Source organism: Engraulis encrasicolus, chromosome 7 (assembly GCF_034702125.1).
Source record: "Engraulis encrasicolus isolate BLACKSEA-1 chromosome 7, IST_EnEncr_1.0, whole genome shotgun sequence".
Lineage (NCBI taxonomy): Eukaryota > Metazoa > Chordata > Actinopteri > Clupeiformes > Engraulidae > Engraulis > Engraulis encrasicolus.
This window is the reverse complement of record NC_085863.1, coordinates 23,608,512-23,631,028: the sequence shown is the minus strand read 5'-3', so window position 1 is coordinate 23,631,028 and position 22,517 is coordinate 23,608,512. Positions and strand designations below refer to the sequence as shown.

The 22,517-nt window shown below is 43.9% G+C and overlaps 1 protein-coding gene and 1 long non-coding RNA gene across 2 annotated transcripts; one reads left to right on the top strand and one right to left on the bottom strand.

The window, feature by feature from the left end:
- Positions 1-395: 395 nt before the first annotated feature.
- LOC134452044 (uncharacterized) lies at positions 396-14,700 on the top strand. The gene is made up of 12 exons (XM_063202424.1): positions 396-533; positions 3,378-3,432; positions 3,753-3,908; positions 4,290-4,407; positions 5,072-5,122; positions 5,253-5,330; positions 5,527-5,583; positions 5,782-5,841; positions 13,840-13,892; positions 13,991-14,113; positions 14,254-14,403; positions 14,563-14,700. Exons 1-12 carry the CDS (start codon positions 410-412, stop codon positions 14,663-14,665), a joined length of 1,128 nt encoding a protein of 375 aa, XP_063058494.1. The 5' UTR covers positions 396-409; the 3' UTR covers positions 14,666-14,700.
- A 3,236-nt stretch (positions 14,701-17,936) lies between these two features.
- LOC134452630 (uncharacterized) lies at positions 17,937-21,403 on the bottom strand. Its single transcript, XR_010035489.1, has 3 exons — positions 19,434-21,403; positions 19,144-19,302; positions 17,937-18,410 (listed from the first exon to the last, which is right to left on the bottom strand). It is a non-coding gene; the product is annotated as an uncharacterized LOC134452630 (long non-coding RNA).
- Positions 21,404-22,517: the final 1,114 nt, after the last annotated feature.

Below are 22,517 nucleotides of genomic sequence, written 5' to 3'. Positions count from 1 at the left end.
GTCAATTTTTGTGAGCCTTCTCAGCCAGAGGCGGTGCATTATGAATTAAAAGAATCTCTACTCTACTCTAATTCAGCTGAATTAAGCCTATAACACCGAATAAATGGGGTCTAGACAAGATAAAATATTGTTTTCTGTATTTTTAAAGTAGGCCTATACCAAATAACGATAGCCTACATGCGTAAAAACGAACATTCGTGCTAGTCCTTAAAATATAATGGTGCTGATCAATAGAATAGCGCTGTCCATGGTAGCTGCGTAAATGTTCTGAGATTAGGCCTATTCTGATGTCATAATGCTAACGCGTGCATTCGAATTTCCCACTTGGAATGCATGTTGCTTACAAAGACCCATTTTCAAAAACGATAGTGAAGGGATAGCACCTACACCTACATTTCTTGAAGACAAAATGCAAAATAACGCGGACCCAGGTGGTCCACCATTGAATCTACCACCGGATTTGACAGGACAACCAACATCCAACTGCCCGGCCAATTTTGATGGCAACCCTGCTGCTCATCCCGTGGAAAAAGGTTAGTAAATGCATCTAAGAATAATGAACAAGACTTGACAAAGTTAGGCCTGTGTGTTCTGAGTAAAGTATGTTGTTTAATCGGATGACTACCTATAAGATAAGACTGTTACGCATACATACAATAGCCTATCAAATCCCCTTTTTAACAAACGCCCCCTTGACCTCATCATAAGCCTCCCAATGCCCCATTTACTTCATCCTAAGCCTGCCTACAACCCCTGAGTATTGAAAAATAATAGAGTAATGCCCCCCAATGATAACTAAGCCCCGCCCCCACTCCGTTGTAGCCCTATCGACGCCCCCTGCCCCCTGGGGGGCTGTAGCGCCCCGTTGCGATACACAAGGTAAGCATAACCAATCAAGTTGGGTGCTAATTTAGCCCTATACACAACCCCAGGGCCGGTTTTTAGCATAGGCCGGCTAGGCGGTCGCCTAGAGCGCCATGTGAAGAAGGGGCGCCGAAATGGCGCTCTCCTATGCGTAATTTTGCGATATGAAGTTTTTTTATGAAGTCGCAATCGACAAAGAGTGGCGAAAGCGCTCCTCACGGCAAAGCGCCCCTCAGCCAATAGTAATATCTCTTCCAACTGTCTCTGGGAAGTCTGTGAACCAATAAACAGACAGTTCTGAGAAAGGGGGCGGGACGAGTGACAGCGTGCGGTCTATTTTGAATTTGGAGACTCACTCGAGAGACAGAGGGGGCAAGCGCAAACAGTAGTGCTGCTCTGCTGGATGGAGATTATTATGTTCTCATTAAACCACTCATTGCATGATGCAGGAGTTTCAGAGGGTATTTTGGAACTATGTGATTTAATCAGCAACCGTTTGTGATTATGGAAAGCCTAATAGTTATGAGGTTACTATTTGGAATTAGAGAGAAAAAGAGCTTTGTTTTTGATCAGAGAAATCGCTAGTTAGCATGCTAACATTAGCCAAGTATGCCAAGCAATGAAATCCAGTAAAGTAGCTGTAGTAGCCTACTCACTACTCACTAACACCCACCTGATATCATAATACTTGCTTAGGTTGACAAGCAATGTAAAGTAAGACTGGTGCAATGTTTAAAACAATTTTAGCTGCCATATCTCCTTCCATCCACATGAATTACCTGCTTGTTGTAAGCTTAAAAAAACATTAATTTCCAGACCAGAATGACATAGCCTAGCCTACATTAATCATGTAACAGAACCATGCACAGCAGACAAGTGAGGCTATTTACTATATTTTGTATATTATGAAATTCAATAGCGTGACAGCTCTTCTGCCTTTCTCTCACCCTGTCCCTCCAAACACATAGATAGCCCCCTTCTCATTCTCCTACTCACAAATGCACCACTATTTCCAGTCCAGAAATGAAATTGGTTTGGAAGACAGCACAAATGTGTAGCTTATTAAAATTGTTATGCTGCCATGCTTTGTGATGCTGTAGATAGTGTAGATCAATGCAGACCTCCTTGGTAGGCTTATTGTCTACACATGCATTTTACATGCAAATGTACTGTATCACTCTCCTGGCATTTCAATTTCACGTTACAATTCAAACACATTGATAACCTCCCTCTCATCTGGGGTTGGGGGCCCCACCACCATCACATCCAACACACCACACAGTGAAGCTACTTTCATGCGACTCAATCTGATGTGTTGGTCGCCTGTCAAAAAGAACCACAAATCCATTTGATGAAAAACGGTTATTGTTCTTGATGCTATTTAGTTAAGCTTACTAAGGATATTAGTCTTGTGTTCTGTGAGGTATAAGAAAGATTTTTTTTTTCTTTCAAAGGTGTGGGGGGGGGGCGCCAGAAATCAAACTCGCCTAGGGCACCAAATAAGCCAGAACCGGCCCTGCACAACCCATACATTGTTTTGTGGAGGGTTACATTGAATGGCACGAGATACGGTTGTATACTAACACGGCTATTGGGAGGCCCTAACATTGAATAAGGCTAGGTCTATGTCGTTTTGAACTAATTGCTTTCATATGATCTTCTTCAGTTGGGTTCATTTGACCCATCAATTTGTCCCACTACATTTTGTTCAACCTAATTCAACATCATAAATAATAAATAATAAATTATACATACAATAAGCCTTATTCAAAAACCAACACTGTTAGTGTCACTGGCAAATGTAATGGAGACCCGTGAAATACAATAGTTTACAGAATATAGGCTTAACTCGAAGAGCAATATAGACAGAAACTAAATGAGCTCAGAGAGTGCAGACGTCCACCAAGGAAGCTGTTTGATAGAATATGTGACTATGTTACACCCTATTTTTTATTTGAAGTCTCCCTGCCTGAGTTAGAAACTGCAATTTCAAAATTCACCCTGTCCGCAAAAGACAGACAAACCAACGTGACCGAATTTAATTTCTGCTTGCCTTTTATGCAAAACACTCTTCATATCATCTAGATCAGTGGTCAGTAAGGTCCGGGTCCTAGGGAGGCCGAGGCAAGTTGGACGAAAAAGTATAGTAAAACAACATAAGTAACTGAATAATTAATGTACACCAAACACAAGCTAAACAATATTCCCATTCGTTAAGAATTCATTATAATCTGTCGCATCTCTGAATATATGGTTATTAAATTGCGTGGCACGACCCATGTAAGGGGAGCCTTGGTTGGAATCTACCCATAAATGAGGCACCTTATCATGGTAAAGGTTGGGAAACCCTGGTCTAGATATAATCTGTTGCTGTTCCTCCAACTCTACATAAAAAATCCAATAGCCTATAATATTCAGTTACAAAAGGATAAAATGAAGATATCACAAGATGCACGTAGTTAGCAATAAACGTCTATTAAATGTTTTTGTTGTTGTTTGTTTTTTTTTTACAGAGAGGAAGGCTTTCCTCACTGCGGAGGAGGAGGAGATCTGGGCCTCCAATGACTTGTTAGTATCTTTTTATTCATTATTATTCACAATTAGAGCACAGTTAATGACATTTGAGTTTTATAATGTGTTGTATAGATTTGATTGGAATAATAAGTAGTAAATAAATGGGCAAAAATGGGTGCAGTGGGAGTTCAGTCCACAATTTTGCCTTAATATGTATCACTCCTCATCTGAACCTCAATACACAAACTAAACATGAGGATACGCAAAAATGATACACAACATCGCAATTCTATGTTGGCCTATGTACAGTAGGCCTATTTGTAACATATAATGAATGGCGCCACCAATGGTACTAATGTTCACTAATATTGCAGGAACACCACCCGCAAAAGCGAGCTGGTTGGCCTGTTGAAGTCCAGGACTCGGCTGCTGGAGACCAACGTCCATCTTCAGCAGGCCCTCAATGGCGCTGAGGACACCTGTGCCCAACTGGAGGCTTCAAACAACGAGCTAAAGACCCAGTTGAAGAGGTGAAATCTCAGGCCTGTCTGTAACATTATGTTCTCAGTTGTGTAGAAAACAAAGCAGGCATGTTCTATGGCCGTGGTTGTGTCACGGTCTCTATTCAGGGTGATTATGACGACTCTGACTGTCATTCAGTTTGACAAACCTGCTAATAACTATACCTGTTGCATGCATCATTTAGTTAAGGAAATGAGGACTCACTCCATGCTCCTCTATTCGATGGTTATTGACGATTAGTTGAATCAACTTCTTAGAATAGGCCCTGGTGTGGGAATGTCCATATGAAAGCACTTTAAGTCGACAGTATAGTGTTATTGAATACATTTTGTTTGATTGATTTGTGTTTTGCGTCTATATCATCTTATAATATCTTATGTCACTTGTAGCGCACAGGTGTCCTCAAGAGCCATTGAGGCGCTGAAGCTGGAGATGGACGAGGTCAAGACCGCCCTCAGCCAGAGCCTGCAGGACCTCGGCAGCAGCCAGGCCAAATACATCCAGCTGGTGAGACTTGCTATGGGGGCAGTAGGCCAAATACATCCAGCTGGTGAGACTTGCTATGGGGGCAGTAGGCCAAATACATCCAGCTGGTGAGACTTGCTATGGGGACAGTAGGCCAAATACATCCAGCTGGTGAGACTTGCTATGGGGGCAGTAGGGCCAGCTGCTGTATCATTCTGGCTGTATTGACAAATGTTCAAAGGGCAGTCATGGGTGAGCGGTTAGGGCGTCAGACTTGCATCCCAGAGGTTGCCGGTTCGACTCCCGACCGCCAGGTTGGTGGGGGGAATAATCAACCAGTGCTCTCCCCCATCCTCCTCCATGACTGAGGTACCCTGAGCATGGTACCGTCCCACCGCACTGCTCCCCATGGGGCGCCACTGAGGGCTGCCCCCTTGCACGGGTGAGGCATAAATGCACTTTCGTTGTGTGCAGTGTGCTGTGGAGTGCTGTGTCACAATGACAATGGGAGTTGGAGTTTCCCAATGGGCTTTCACTTTCTTTCACTTTCATGTTGACTATTGACAAAGCAGTAGGCCTACTCCATCTCAATACATTGCCCAGACATAACGCTACTGCATGCAATGCTCAGGCAGATTTGCCTAATTATGTGGTGTTCCACCATCATCGTCTCACTCTGCCTTCTTTTATCTCATCATGTCCACAGCAACGGGAGAACAAGGTCCTTAAAGAGACTGTGGAGGCACACAACAACAAGGTAAAACGCAGATGGAAAACAAACCAACAAAATAAACAAAGAAAGAAAGAAACAAACAAAAATATGATGATCATTTTCTCCTTTATTCAAACAGCACGGGATTATTCTCAAATTGTGCTTCACTTTACAGGTGTCGGATATTTCATATCAGCGCCGGATGGACAAAGAAACAATGGCACTCCAAAAAACTCAAATAAAGGCCTTGAAGGTATTATTATTATCACCACCACCACCACAACTCTCTATGTGCGGCTCTGCACCACCCTAATTATCATTATTATCATTATTATATATATTGTTTAAATTATTATTATTATTTTTTTAATTATTATTATTTTATTATTATTATCATTAGTCTATGGCCTTGGTGCTGATAGTGTACATATCGACACATATTTTCACAGGCAGAACTAAGAGGAGCAATGCTCACCATTGGTCAGGATGGCCAAATGATAATGGAGGTAAGTAATGGCTATCTTACACGTGCATATCATGTATATCAACAAGCATATAAAAACACAAGAAATATACATTGAATTGAACTACTTTAGCCACACCATAGCACTTTTTTGTGTAGTGAGGGGCACCAGCAGTAACCAATCGTGATGTTTACTATTATGTTTACTTATCAACAAATTATTATTATTTTTATTTGTCAGAGAAATGCTCAGATAAGAGATCTGGAGGTGGCTGTGGAGGAGTTGAGGGCCATCAGAGAGGTATAAGTGCAGTCTATTCCTGTTCATAACCTATTGTAAGAGCCATATTGAGAAAAGCATTTTATGTTGGAATTAAGAATAATTATTTACATATATACAGTAGAATTGTTATTTTCTAAGAATATTATTTTGATACACCATGTGTAATTTCATGAAGGAAGAAATGTTATTTAATTCATTTTTGGATACAAGAATGTTTCGTCACTAATGTGTAATGTGCACGAGACGCAGCAGTATATAAAGCGTGACATGCGTCATTTGTCATTCAGAAGGTCGGGTGGTGGTGATACAGTTTTCTGACCGTCAGCGCACGTCAGCGCACGGCACATGGACATTTAGAACAAGAAAGAACCACCGACCAGTTAAGCTTTACCACTTAAGAACAGACAACGAATTCCTTTGTTTTTGTATGTTTTATTTGTAAGTAAACGTTTTAAACTGAAGGATCCTGTGTCGGAAGATTTGTCGCGTCAGACTCGTTGCTTATTCACCCGCTCCTCAGGTGGCATACATTATCAGAAGGAGTTGCCACTACATAAAGTCAGAAAACTTCGCCTGGAAGCCAAAAACTTCGCCTGGAAGCCAAGAAAACGTCCACAGAGGGTCAGAGGACTTCGAAAGAAGGACAGAGAAGTTAACTGGAACAGCAGAAAGGCTTCAGTGGAAGAGAGATTCCATACGGAGCCGTTGGAAGGAGAGCGAAAGTTGAGAGGAAAAGTTTGGAGAGGTGAGCTGTGGCTAAGGCTAATCCGTCCATTGAAATTGCCTGTGTTAGCCTGCTGATGCTACCTAGCTTAGCTGCCATTGCTAAATGCTGAGTCACTTGCTCTAGCGAGCTGAAGTCATGCAGTAAGAACGTGATGTCTCGTGCTCGTTCATTCACGGATGTTTAAACCTATCTACTGCTAAGATAATTACTGCACTCTGAAGAATTTGAAAGACATAAGCATTTGATGTTGAAAAAGTTCGACTGTTTGGACAAATTGCTTGTGAATTGTGCACTAATTAATGAAGATGGCTGACAAGTTAGAGAATGACCAAATGCCCGCCGATGATGGCGCCAAGAGGGCACCCAAGCCCACTGAAAAGGCATTACAGGATAAGCTGCATAGACTGATTGGAACTAGAAAGGGAAAATTCAGCAAGCTCACAACTAAAATGAACGAAATAGATGAGCTCATACAAAATAATGGAGATGTATACAGAATACAGGATCTTTTGCAAAGTGATGTGTGCTTCATGCATAAAGAAATAGAAGACATTAATGACGCCATAATTCCATTACTGGATGAGGAAACACGGAAAACTGATCAGGAATGGTTCAGTAACAAAGTAACTGCAGTAAATGAATATATGGAGAAATCTTTGGACTGGGTCAGTCGCCAGCGACAAATAATAGAACATGGGCCAGAAACACATTCAGAGGTTTCACTGCAAGATGACATAAATGCCAGTGATAGCATTTCACAAGTCAATTTACAAGATTGCAGACGCAAAGTCAAAGATGGCGCAGCCTCAAACGTTTCAAGAAGATCCTCAGGGAGCTCAATGTCAACTGTGCGTGCCAAAGAGCAAGCAGAACATGCAGCGCTTTTAGAAAGAGCAGCTGCAATGGAGGAAATGCAAGCCTTGGAGCTTGAAGAAGCGAGGCTAAAGGCTAGAAAAGAGAAGTTGGAAATAGAAAGAAAGCTTGCAGAGTCAACTGCGAAATTGAAAGTGTTACAGTCATATGAAGATGGGATGAACAGCTATGTCTCCAGAGCATCGTCTAGACACAAAGTGAAGAAGGAGGAAGAAAAAGATTATAGTCTACCACATTCAGTCGGAAGAGTAGCACAGAGCTCTGGTCTTGGTGTACACCAGCCTGTTGGTAGCAACCAAAGACAAGCTACAAGACCAGTGAATGACGACAAAGACCTCCATCAGGTGCTACAGAGACAAAGTGTCATCACAGAGATGCTAGTTAAGCAGCATAACCTGTCAAGCTTACCGCGTAAAGATGTTCCGGTGTTTAAAGGTGACCCGCTCACTTACAAGTCGTTCATAAGGTCATTTGAACACGCTGTTGAGAGCAAAGCTGACACCTATGAAGATGTGTTCTACTACTTGGAGCAGTACACCAGTGGGGAAGCGCAGGAGCTAGTCCGTAGCTGTGAGCATATGCCTGCTGAAAAGGGCTACAAGGAAGCCAGAAGGCTACTGAAGAAACACTACGGTAACGAGCTAAAGATAGCTAACGCTTACATGGAGAAAGCATTGAACTGGCCTAGCATCAAGCAAGAAGATGGCAAAGCACTCAATGCTTACGCGCTATTCCTGACGGGCTGTAAGAACACAATGGGAGACTTGGAGTTCATGGAAGAAATGGACAACCCCACTAATATGCGAGCTGTCCTGTCTAAGCTTCCTTATAAAATGCGTGAGAGGTGGAGAGTAATTGCTTTTGAAATTGAAGAGAAGGGAAAAGGACGTGCAAGATTCTCAGCCCTGGTTGACTTCATTGATCGCCAGGCGAAGATCGTCACAAACCCCCTATTCGGAAGTGTGTCAGAGCCTCATGCAACAAAGGAAGGAAAGAACAAAAAGGATTTCCAATTCAAGAAAAGTAGTCCAAAGGGAAATAGCAGTTTTGCTACAGGAGTTGAAGCTCCACAAGAAGAAAAAGAACAAAATGCGACAGTGAAGAAAGCTAATGTAGCTTTGCAGAAACCTTGTGTCTACTGCCAAAACAATCACACTCTAGCTGAGTGCAGAAAAATTAGAGAGCAACCACTCCAGAAAAGATTGGACTTTCTCAAGTCCAAAGGTCTGTGCTTCGGATGTCTGTTCCCAGGACACCTCAGCAAAGAGTGCAAAAAGAAAGCAAAGTGTCAAATCTGCTCACTAAAACATCCAGATCTGTTGCACATGGAAAAGAAAGAAGACAGTGTGCCTGCTGACCAGAAAAAGAGAGACAGCACGCTTACTGGAAGAAAGAAAGAAGACAGCTCTGAGAGTGAGGAAATCTCCAGTGCATGCATGTCTGATGAAGCTTGTGCCTATATTGGGGCCGGAAGGAAATGTGCATTAGCTGTTCTGCCTGTCAAGGTCAAATCGAAGAAGAGTGATAGATATGTGACAACGTATGCATTTATGGACCCTGGCAGCACCGCATGCTTTTGCACTGAGGACCTGCAACGAAAGCTGAAGCTCAAGGGCAGACGAACGCAAATCCGTCTCAACACCATGGGCTGTAGCAGGGCAGATGACAGCAAAGTCCTGAACACGGTTGCCCTGTCAGACTTGGAAGTGTGTGGTGTGGAGGAAGATGTTTACATAGACCTGCCCAGGGTATTCACCCACGACTTCATTCCAGTGCATGAAGAGAACATACCTAAGCAGGAAGACATCGCGTGTTGGCCTTACCTGAAAGACGTGACTTTGCCTCAGATCAACGCTGAGGTCGGCCTGCTCATAGGCACCAACGTCCCAAAGGCCATGGAGCCACGGCAGGTGATTCATAGTGAAGGAGACGGTCCGTATGCGGTGCGAAGTGCCTTAGGATGGACGTTATATGGATCGCTACGAAGTCTGAAGATGGAGAGTGACACTGATGAGAGCCACACAGTCAATCGTCTGTCAGTTGTGGAAATAGAACAGTTGCTGAGACAACAGTACGACGCTGACTTCCCAGAGCGTGACTGTGAGGAGAAAGAAGAAATGTCACAGGAAGACCACAAGTTCATGTCTCTGGTGAGCAGCTCTGCTAGACTGGTGGATGGTCATTACTGTGTGAGCTTGCCATTGAAAGACGAGGCCATCAAAATGCCAAATAATCGCTGTATTGCAGAACAGCGCGCCAACAGCCTGAAAAAGAAGTTGAAAAGACACGCAAGCTTCCATGAGGACTACAAGACGTTCATGAAGGATGTCATTGACTCTGGATATGCTGTCAAGGTCCCCAAGGAGCAGCTGCAGCGTGATGATGGCATGGTGTGGTACATTCCCCACCACGGGGTGTACCATCCCAAGAAGAACAAGATCCGTGTAGTGTTTGATTGTACAGCAACGTACAGAGGAGTGTCTCTTAACGAGCAGTTGCTGCAAGGCCCGAACCTTACCAATACACTGATTGGCGTTCTAGTCAGATTCCGTCAAGAACCCGTGGCATTGATGGCAGATGTCAAAGCCATGTTCTATCAGGTTAAAGTGCCTGAAGAAGATGCAGATCTTCTACGTTTCCTGTGGTGGCCGGAGGGCAACCTGAGTGAAGACTTGGAAGAATACAGAATGACCGTTCACCTTTTCGGTGCTACGTCTTCACCCAGTTGCTCATCCTACGCTTTGAGGAAAACGGCCGAGGACAACCGAGGAACAACAAGCCCAGAAGCAGCTGACACAGTTCTCTGCAACTTTTACGTAGATGACTGCTTGAAGTCAGTCCCCACGGATGCTCAAGCCATTCAGCTCGTGAAGGACCTGAGAGCACTGTGCGCCTTGGGTGGCTTTCAGTTGACGAAGTGGGTCAGTTCCAGTCAGGCTGTTCTGTCGACCATCCCCGAAGAAGATCGTGCAACTGGTACGAAAGACTTGGACTTAAGCCACAACATTCCTCCCATGGAGCGCGCCTTGGGCATCCAATGGTGCACCATCTCAGACAGTTTCAAGTTCGAACTGAACGTTCCCGACCGGCCTATGACAAGGCGTGGGATTCTGTCTGTAGTCAGCGCATTGTACGACCCCCTAGGATTCTTGGCGCCAGTTATCCTGCCCGCGAAGCAAATCCTAAGGTCCCTGTGTGAAGAAAAGTGTGGCTGGGATCAAGAAATCAAGGAGTGTCATGTACGCAGATGGCAAGAATGGTTGACAGAGATGAATCTGTTGGAAGGATTCACAGTAAGAAGATGTGTGAAGCCAGCAGCCTTTGGACCTGTGCAGTCAGCACAATTACACCATTTTGCTGACGCATCAGAGACTGGCTACGGCACCGCTACCTACCTGCTCATGACAAACCAGGCTGGGGAGAGGTGTTCCACTCTTTTGATGGGAAAAGCAAGGGTAGCCCCTTTGAAACGTGTCACAATCCCACGGCTGGAACTGACGGCAGCAGTGGTGGCTGTGAAGATGGACCAGATGTTGCGACGCGAACTGCAGGTGCCACTCCAAGAATCCATCTTTTGGACGGACAGCACCACAGTTTTGAGATACATTGCGAATGAGCACAGTCGCTTCAAGACGTTTGTCGCAAACAGGGTCACAGTGATCAGAGAGCACAGCCTTCCATCCCAGTGGCATTATGTAAAGTCCGAAGACAACCCTGCAGACCAGGTGTCAAGGGGAATGAAAGTGAAGAATTTCATTGAAAGCAAGACTTGGTTGCAAGGCCCAAGTTTCCTCCTGAGGCCTCAGGAAGAGTGGCCTGACTTGCCTTTCGCGAAAGACCAACCCCAAGATGACCCTGAGGTCAAGTCCTGTGCTGTGAAGGTTGAAGAGGAGGGACAGGAGAAGGTGATGGCTCTCAGTAAGCTCATTGAGTACTACTCTGATTGGACAAGGCTGAGAAGGGCAGTGGCGTGGCTTTCCAAGCTGAAGCAATTGCTGCTGCACCTACGAACAGAGAGAAAGATTTTCATGGACAAAATCAAGCAGTCAGAGAGCCAGCCAAACCAGCAAGAGCAGCTGGCAACGGAGCACATGAGAAAGTTTAAGCTGACACTTCAGCCTGCGTCGCTCACCATAGAAGATCTGGAAGCGGCTGAGGACGAGCTGATAAGGGTTAGTCAGCAACTAACTTACCCAAAGGAAATTGTAGCTCTACGAACAAGTGGACATGTGAGAAAGAATAGTCCAATATACCAATTGGATCCCTTCCTGAAAGATGGCATCGTGCGAGTTGGTGGGCGTCTCTCCAAGCTGTCGATGCCAGAAGAGACAAAGCATCCCACAATTCTCAACAAGAAATCCACGATCGCTACTCTCATCCTGCGGAACGTCCATGAGGAAATTGGACATTGCGGACGTAACTACATGCTGGTCAAGCTGCGTACCAGGTATTGGATACCTCAAGTGAGTTCAGCAATCAGGCGCATAATCTACAAATGCACTGTCTGCAGAAGGCGCAAAAGTAGACCAGGAGAGCAGAAAATGGCAGATCTGCCATTGGATCGAATCACACCAGACCAGCCTCCGTTTACGAACGTAGGAGTGGATTTTTTCGGGCCTTTTGAGGTCAAGAGGGGACGAAGCCATGTGAAGAGGTACGGTGTACTCTTTACCTGCCTCACCACAAGGGCTGTCCACATCGAGATTGCCCATAGTCTGGACACAGACTCTTGCGTTAATGCGCTCCGCCGCTTTACATGCAGAAGAGGTCAAGCCAAGATCATGCGGTCAGACAATGGGACCAATCTCGTAGCTGCTGAGAGAGAGCTACGTGAAGCTCTCCAAGACTTGAACCAAAGTCGAATTGCTGATGCAATGATGGAGAAAGGAGTCAATTGGATCTTCAACGCCCCTGCAGCCTCCCATCACGGAGGTGTGTGGGAAAGACAGATACGCACAGTACGCAAGATCCTGAACTCCATTGTCAGACAACAGTCACTGGACGATGAGAGTCTACTTACCGTCATGTGTGAGGTGGAGTCTATCATGAACAACAGGCCTCTCACCCTGGCATCAGACGACCCCAGTGATCTCGACGTCTTGACACCGAACCACTTACTTCTTCTGAGAGCGCAACCCAGCATTCCACCTGGAATCTTCTCCCGGGATGACCAGTATGCTCGACGGCGGTGGCGACAGGTGCAATATATTGCAGACCTGTTTTGGACCAGGTGGGTCAAAGAGTACCTACCAACCCTCCAGAATCGGCAACGGTGGTCAAGACCCAAGAGGAACTTCCAAGAGGGAGATGTCGTCTTGATAGTGGACGACACTGCGCCGCGCAACTCCTGGCTAATGGGCCGGGTCATCAAGACCTTGCCTGATGCGAAAGGTGTGGTAAGGCGAGCTGTTGTGCAGACGAAGACTAGTCAGCTCGACAGACCAGTGAGTAAGCTTTGTTTATTACTAGAGTCGACTTGAAGACTCCAAGGACTGTACTGGACTGAGTTAATTCTTTGAATTTCATGTTTAAGTTCATGATTAAAAAAGACTTAAGATTAAGCTCATATTTCATATTTGATGGCTCTTTTGTAATTTAAAGTTTGGTAATTGTTCCGCCCATAGCGTTAACAATTAGGGGCCGGAAATGTAAGAGCCATATTGAGAAAAGCATTTTATGTTGGAATTAAGAATAATTATTTACATATATACAGTAGAATTGTTATTTTCTAAGAATATTATTTTGATACACCATGTGTAATTTCATGAAGGAAGAAATGTTATTTAATTCATTTTTGGATACAAGAATGTTTCGTCACTAATGTGTAATGTGCACGAGACGCAGCAGTATATAAAGCGTGACATGCGTCATTTGTCATTCAGAAGGTCGGGTGGTGGTGATACAGTTTTCTGACCGTCAGCGCACGTCAGCGCACGGCACATGGACATTTAGAACAAGAAAGAACCACCGACCAGTTAAGCTTTACCACTTAAGAACAGACAACGAATTCCTTTGTTTTTGTATGTTTTATTTGTAAGTAAACGTTTTAAACTGAAGGATCCTGTGTCGGAAGATTTGTCGCGTCAGACTCGTTGCTTATTCACCCGCTCCTCAGGTGGCATACATTATCAGAAGGAGTTGCCACTACACCTATTATACCACTTGAATCTACTGTCATCTCAATCTAATTGTTATTTAGCAATAGCAACAGCAACAGCAGGATTTGTATAGCACAGTATCATATTGTCATCCAATGTGCTAGAGAGAAAAGACAGACAAGAGAGAATAAAAACATATTGCAGAAAGTATTACAGAGGGCAGATAACTAACTGATCGAAGGTAGTTGAACATAAAGTTGTTTTTGATTTCTAATTTATTAATTTATTGTCTAAACTTCTATCTACTCATCGCTATAGGTTCAGAGAGAGAAGGTCCATGATCTGAAGGAGGAGCTCGAGTTGGCGTTGATGTAGGTATCTCTTTCTCTCATCTGATCTCACACAGTTTGCTCCAGACCAAACGAGATCATGAATAAATTGCTCTTTCTTGTGTTCTCCTCACTTTCAGTCATGGTGGTGGTAGCACCATGGGACATGATGGGTCGATATCAGTTGGCGCCAACCATCTGTCGCTGGCACAGGAGCTAATGAACAGTTCCCTGGACCTGGAGAACAGCAAGCCAATCAACGAGTAAGCAATGCTGCTCCATACTACACCCTGGCATTTAAATATTAATCAACTACATTATTGATCTTCAGACTGACTTGAATACTTTTTGATTCTCTCATGTGATCTGCTTCTCACCGCCTCATCATCATCATCATCATCAGCCAATTAAGAACGGTTTGCCGGGAGACCAACGCCGAGACGACCACTGCCCACCTTGAGGTTCCTGCAATGCAGAGGGCAGAAGCGAAACACATGGATCTCACTGCAGAGGGATCTGGCCAGACCAAAACCAGCAGTGACCACAACAACAAGTATGCTACATATTAGATCTGAGCATATCCATATTTTTGTACTAAATTATTGCTCTAAAACTTATAGCAATTGCTGCTAATTGATGCTCCCCCCCCCCCCCCCCCCCTTTCTGTCTGATCTCGTGTGATGTGCATCTACTTCACTTCCTGCCAATCAAGTGTGCTTCAAGTGGAGAAGAGCAGCAGGCCTTTCCAGACGGCTCTATTGGTCACCGGGGTGATTGGAATCGGACTTTTCACCCTGTGGAAGCTGAAATCATAATGCAGCACCACCATCCCACCCCACCCCATCCACCAGCATCTCTCTCTCTCTCTCTCTCTCTCTCTCTCTCTCTCTCTCTCTCTGTTACTACCTGCCCACCCCTCCCACCACCACCCACCACTCTCTCTCTCTGTCATCTAACACCCCCCCCGTCACTCCCCGTCCATTTAAAATGGTCCTTGTGGGCCATTTAAAAACTATCCTCTGCCCCCCACCCCCCGCCACCCCCACCCCATTCCAAACGGCCCTTGTGGCCCTTATGTACCCCCATGCCCCTCTGCACCTCCCTTGCTATCTGCAAAAAAAATACTATAAAAATCCCCCCCCCCCTCTAAACGGTCCTTGTGGCCCCTATGTAACCCCCTCCCCCCCACACATTTAAAAATGGTCCTTGCGACCCCTAACTGCAATAGCAAGGGAACCCCCCCCACCCCCACCCCGCCCTCCCATAAACCCTTGTGTTGTGTTCAAAAGCTGTTGTTCGCGGGTTATTTTTGACCCGTGATAGAAATTTAGCCATAAAATACCCAAAAAGACTAGTTCCCATCAATTGTTTTCATTTCATAGGTAGCTTAGTTTGTATTATCCATATTTATACATATTTATTCATCTTTTTGGCTTTTTCACTTTTTGACCACCAAAACTATCAAGAAATTCAAGAAATTCACTCTTTATACTTCCTAAAGTGATAAAATTAGTAGTTATGTTATCCATGTCTTACAGTTGACATGGGAGTACAACAACCCAAAACATTATTTAATAATTTTTTTCCCCAATATTAAAAATGATCAATAGTGACATTTGTGGTGTTCGGGTCCAAATCAACCCGATAGCATAGCAGGATAAAGACAACATTTCAACTTGATTCATTTTTCAATGAATGAAATTAATATTTTAAAGTGTTAACTTGGTATTTTTCAATATTTCTATGATTTTGAACACAACAGAAGGGCAAAACCTCCTACCCCACCCACCACACCCCCCCCCCCACCACCCCTCCACCCCACCCCCACCCCCATCTAATGCAATTTAAAAAATGCTCCCCCGCCCAAAACAACAACAATGGGCTGCTTTATTTTTTAAAATAAAGAACTTCTGGGGGAAATCTGTTTTGTCATTTTTCATACTAGACTCGCCAAATTACTTAATATCCTTTTTATATTGTGTGATTCAATGAACATTTGCATGTACTGTAGAAAGACTGTGTAATCTTGTGCTAAATACTAAATAAGTGCAACTAGCCCCACACTGACATATCCACACACTGACCTGCACACTTAGCCTGATTATCATCGACTTTCAAATCTCTTCTAGACTTGCCCCGTGTCTCATATCGAGCACTTTTCTCAGGTGACGGTTAGTGCATAGTGCTGCTCACATGTGCACTGGGGTCTTTAGTGCACACTGTCGTGGAAAAGTTTGAGCATATGCACTGTACCCTCATTGAAAGTGACAGCATAGCATTAGCTAACCAAAATCTTGGTTCTACTGTTTCACTTTACAGTACATAGCCCTTCACATTTTACCAACGACGGGGTGATCACCTGTCAGCCTGGACACATGGAGGAGAAGGTGAGTGAGCCACGTACTCAACAGGGGGCAGCGAGGAGTGTGGCGGGACGGTACCATGCTCAGGGTACCTCAGTCGTGGAGAAGGATGAGGGGAAGCACTGGTAAATTAGACCCCCCCACCGACATGGCGGGCGAGTCGGGAGTCAAACCGGCAACCTTTCGGATACAAGTCTGATGCCCTAGCCGCTTACCCATGACTGCACTAGGTCTTTCAGGATCCTCCTCTCCAAACATTCATCACTCCTACATCTTTCTCCTGCCAGTCCACAGTATTCCAAGTCCACAGTATTCCAAGCCACAGTATTCCAAGCCTTTGCCTATTATTTTTGTTTTTGGAACTCAGTGTGTGCTTGCGTGCGTGCGTGCGTGCGTGCGTGCGTGCGAGCGTGCGTGCATGCGTATGTTCTTCCACAGCACACACACGCATGCATGCACACATACACACACAGACATAAGCTGCATGCACATAAGCACATACACAGTAAAAAAATGGTAGATGTTATGAACGCTCCAAAGCAGAGGCTGATGTGACCATGAGGTACCATTAAGACACTTGCAGTATCCATCACTCCCACCAGGTGGCTCTATTTCTCCTACCACACTACAGACATTCAGAGGCAAGGTCACACATACAAAAACAGTGCATGAACAGACAAGATGTACCCAACCAATCACGCATACAACATAGATAATGGTTAAGATTTTAGTTTTAGTTTATATTGGTCTGGTGATAATAATAGGCCGTAGGGTGACAGCCCTTTTCGTTCAACCTCGCTCCACAGCTTCCGAACAGCAGGTCCCTTAGATGATGAAACGACCAAAGCTATGTTCAACTTACCGTGAAATGTCCGCTTCATGTAATCGTGCACGTAATTAAAACGGTGACATTTTAGTAAGAAATCTTACCCTCTGTAGGGAATGACGATTTTTACGTCACTGGACACCATGTGACCGTTTTAAACCAATCACGTAGCCGATTTACGGCGAAAAAGTGGCAAGCCGTTTGAAAAACTGAAAATAATGACAAGCCGTCTGTCTGACCTACCTATAAGAATCTCCCAAAATACCCTTTTGAAGAGGGTATATAATAGCAATTATCAAAAATAATACTCGTGCCTACATTTCTGGATTGGGACAAATTCTAAATAAATAATAAATAATGCTTTATTTACTGAACAAAGCATAATTATGCTATTGACATTTCATACTGTGGATTTGAGCAATTAATGGAAACAATTGCAATAAGTAGGTTATAGATAACCCAGACTATTGATAACCCTCTAAGTGATTGTAACTCCAAACAGTGCTTTGTTTATAGCACCAACAACTATTGTGCAAGTGGATGATAAGGTTACCTTTTCATGTTCACATATAATAACAATTATCAAAAATAATACTCATGCATATATCTCTGGATTGGGATAAGTTCTAAATAAATCATAAACAGTGCTTTATTTACAGCACAAGGCACAATTTTGCAATTGACATTTCATACTGTGGTTTTGAGCAATTAATGGAAACAATTACAATAAGTAGGCTATAGATAACCCAGGCTATTGATAACCCTCTAAGTGATTGTAACAGTGCTTTGTTTATAGCACCAACAACTATTATGCAAGTGGATGATAAGGTTACCTTTTCATATTCACATTAATAAATGGAAATAATCTAATGATCAATGATAAGGACCATTCAGGTATTCATGTATTCATTTATTCACTAATAACTATACAACAAATAAAAAAATCAAAACAAGTGGCATACACATGAACCGGCATTTTCATGAACTGTGTGAAAGCATCCAGGTACACATCTTTTGCGCATGCCACAGCAAATGACTTCAGTGAGATTGAAGTTTACTGCAGTTGGGGGCCATGGGCATGACATGCCAGGACTGTGACTAAGCAGCCTCTTCAAAAGCAAAGCTGCTGTGTAAAGTGTCCGTGTCTCCTCTGCTGTGGTTGGTTGCTTTGACTTCCTCCTTTCTGTGTCGCTGTCTGTCTGGCTCATTTCGCTGGACTGAGTCGTCTCCGCACCTGATGGTAACAAGTTCAAGACTGCATTCGTCGACAAGTTCTCAGCAAAAACCAGTTCAGATGTGTTGCGTTTGGCGGGGGTGTGGAACACTAGCTGAGGAAAATCACGACTGAGCCTCTTCTTCAATATATCCTGTCTGTAAACACAAATCAACAAAAAAAGAGGCATATCAGTACAAGCATAGTGGGGCTTCATGTAGTCGCTGATATGCAATAGCCACCGTCACACATTAACTCGGAGTGAATAAATAATATTGGTGGAGTTTACTTGCTATGCAACAGATATAATACCAAGTATTCCCAAGGGAAGCACATACTGTAACGAACATCACACTATCAAGAATACTGCCATCCTCCTTATTTCAAAATATTACAAGTACAGTATGTGCAGATGACAAGCAGAGTGTTAGAGAATAATTTCAGTCAATTTCAACATGCAGTTGTAATGCTCACACTACCCTGGACGTGTCAGTACTAGAGATTTTTTTTTCTTCTTCTTCAGCCTTTTCCGAGATTCTGGTCATTGTAATGAGGGCAGCGCTTCGTTTACATTTCAAAAACATTTTTATTTATTCCCAAAAACATCCAAAAGGTTATACAACATCAGCCGACAACTAGCAAACAGCGACACCCTTTAAATATTTGGAGTAGGCCTATGTTGTAAACAATGTAAACAAATGCTGCCCCCATTAGAATAGCTCATATCTCGGAAAGGGCTGAGCCGAAAAATGTGCCATCACCGGGTACTGACAAGTTAAGGGTATGAGCAATACAACAGCATATTGAAATTGACTGAAGTGGTCCTTTAAGTCACATGCGTGAACTTTCCCTTGGATTTGACAAATTCGTAATACACTGACTTGCAATTACCTGTAGGTTGAAGCATCAACACCTTCACTTGACTGCACAAGGGCAATAAAGGCCTTCCTCAGTTGGCTCATCCTCAGCACCTCTTGGTTGATCAGTAGCCTTTAGCGGATTACCCTCTCGCAGAATAACTTGTAGCTCAGATCAAATGTTGGCCCAATCCTTACAAAAATATAGAAGAAGATGTGTGTTGTGAGAGCTTTCTTTGTGAGATCCATGTTGTGAGAACAAACTGTCTCAATCATAGGACACACATTGTACTGTGTTTCTATATAAAATTAAGATGGACTTACTGTTCTTTCTCTGTTCTGACAGGCTCACTCAAAAACCTTGTGTACTCTCTGTAGCAACTTCTGTGGTACTGCACCTCCAGAGCCACACAGTCTCTGTCCTTGATGTGAATGAGGATGCTCTTGGCTTCCTTTACTTCAGCTGCTTCCTGCAACTTGCCTTGTACAAAAGAAAAGAAAAAAGAATGAATAAATAGACAGGCAAACAATTAGACATTTTTCCTGGTGGAGTGGTATTGTAAAAAAAAAAATGGCGATGGGTGTTGCACCCCCCAAAAAAGCATTCCGTAGCCTCTTACTGCAGTGCAGATGGGGTTGCCAGCGGGCTTATTCACTATTTGCTGAAAACTACATCATAACAACATTGCTATGACAGTGCAGAGTAACAGATTAAGACATACATATTAAAATTTTGGTGACAGTAAGGTTATAACATAGGTGCTGTGCTAAGGGGTTAAGCACACAGATGTACAGCACAGCCAGGACACACCTCTTGAGCCTGGTCACTGAGGCTGCCCAGGGACAGAAGCGGAAAAATCCCAAGTGTACAAGTGAGAGAGGGGGGCAGTGGGGGGTAGGGGAATGGCACGGGGGATGGGATGGCAGAAGCAGTGTCTTAACCAGACAGGCCATCAGGCTGAGGAGCCACATTTCTGAACAGATATTCAGAGTCATATCAACATCAGGCATGCTTTGACATCCATATAAACATACCCTATCCTATTTAAGACAAAGTGTGATTCATTTAAACATCTAAAACCTAAAACACTGGGGGTACTATAGGCATGGGGATGTTTTGCAGGCTATTGGAATGTAATTTCACACCCACACACATAACACATTATGCCAATTCACACGTGCATTCATATTAGAATTAGACAAAAAAAACAATGATTGTGCAGCAGTGTGGGCTAGATAGTCAGTCAACTTCTACTAACATCTCTGTGTGTGTGTGTGTGTGTGTGTGTGTGTGTGTGTGTGTGTGTGTGTGTGTGTGTGTGTGTGTGTGTGTGTGTGTGTGTGTGTTTTGGGGGATGGGATGCATTCGCATAGACTGTGTGGTGGGGGTGAGAGTAATCTTACCTGCGGTTAAAGTCTGTGTTTTCGTTCTCTTTGACGTCTGCCACTCGCGACGATAAATTTGCTGTCTTTCTTGCAAATCATGCAGACAGCAGGAAGAACGGGGCCAGAGCTCGTGATGGCCAAGCTTGATCTGGATCGCAGTTTCCTGGTCGGAGTGGTGGTCACAGCCGATAAAGCGGAGGTAGCCTGGCTAGTTCGGGGGTCTTGTTGGCCATCTCCCCTCTCTGCCTCTCGCAAGACACGCCGTGTGACTCGTTCAATTTCCCGCTTGTCAATAAACCTCCGGTAGCATGTGGGATGGAGAGCCGCATCCTCGGGAATTTCGTCAAACTCCAACTCAATACATGTTCTGCTACGTCTCTGCACTCACCCTTCAATTCTAGCCGCTGCCGAAAATTTCGATATGTATTCCACCGTATATTGGTGAAATGCTGTGTTTCTTCATGCTTGACCGAAGATATATGCATGTAACACAACTTGCGTTTCGAAGATGTCTTTTTTTTGTACATTTTCGGTCGAGATTTCGTCTTCCCCGGTACTACTAGATGGTCGACCAGCTCCTTCGGTAGCCATGCTACTTCCGTTTACTCCTCATCTCAGCTGACATAGCAGTTAGCTGATTCGTTCCTTCTGATGACGCTTCAACCGTGGCACCTCTCGAGGCGAAAAGTATTATTACGCCGGCCGAATATCTACATACGCCTCGGAGACAGTAGTTCGTCATTACACGTTGCGAATTTGAATAGCCTTGCAGTGCGGACTATTCCGAACAGAGGTTTTAAATCCTCTATATAAGTCTTTCTTTTTTATGAACTGAATGTCTGTTTGTTCGGAGGCTGTGGAGCGAAGTTCGGTTTCTGAAGCACTTTTCGAGGGTCACCTTCCGGCCTATAATGATTTGGTAACATTTTGCTTGACGCCACGTTGACGTGAACCGCATGACATGATAGAGTCCTAATAGTGTCATGACACAGTCATGACGAGACATAAACATGTTAAATAAAAAGTTTAAAAAGGGAGGTCTCCCTATGCAAGTATGTAGGAGAGTGTGTGTGTGTGTGTCTGTATGTTTTGTGTATGTACAAGAATGTGTGTGCCGTGAAATAAATAAAATATATTGCACATTGTACAGCTTCCTTTAAGAAGATTGTAGATACGTTTTTTTTGCATGTAAATAGTTTTTTACAGTTTTGTGAGGTCTTTTGGGTTGGTGTTCTGATTTTATGTCTGAATCACAGTAAATAGGCCACAGTAAAATATAAAATAAATAAAAATCCTGTTCATTTCTGTCCATTTCTATGGATAATTCAACCTTTGCTTTTTCCAGACAAGGTACTGTATGACTCATTGTTCATTTGGTTCAGATGTCAAATGCATGCAAACTGAATAGCCTATGTGTTCATATCAGAAGAGAACGGGAGTGATTTCCGAAGGAATGTTGCCTTGACCGGGGGTGCCATTCTGAGGGCTGAGAAACTCCCTTCCACATCAAGACCAGTCAGTACCTCTCAAAGGGGGGCCCATGGTCCACTAGTGCAGTGTAGTGTATTGGACAAATGTAGCCTACTCAGTGTTTCCAAGACAAGCTAGTATAATATATAAGCAGCCATGGCCTAGTGGTGGGGCAGCCGTGTCGTAGTGGTGGGTCAGCCGTGGTCTAGTGGTTAAGGAGTTGGTCTTTCAATCTAGGTGTGTTGCCGGTTCAAATCCCCCCTGACCTCTCCCTACATCTCCATCCATGGCTGAAGTGCCCTTGAGCAAGGCACCTAACCACATTGCTCCAGGGACTGTAACCAATACCCTGACAAATAATAGTTGTAAGTCGCTTTGAATAAATGAAAGCGTCAGCTAAGTGCAATGTAATGTAATGCACTAAAGCTGTGGAAGAAGCATGACTCTTAAGCCTCTGTGGTGTTCACAGTCGAGGATTGTAGAATCACAAAAATTGGGTTACTTCTCATCAACTAGAAGCCAAGGATGACCGGAGTACTCAGCATACTCATT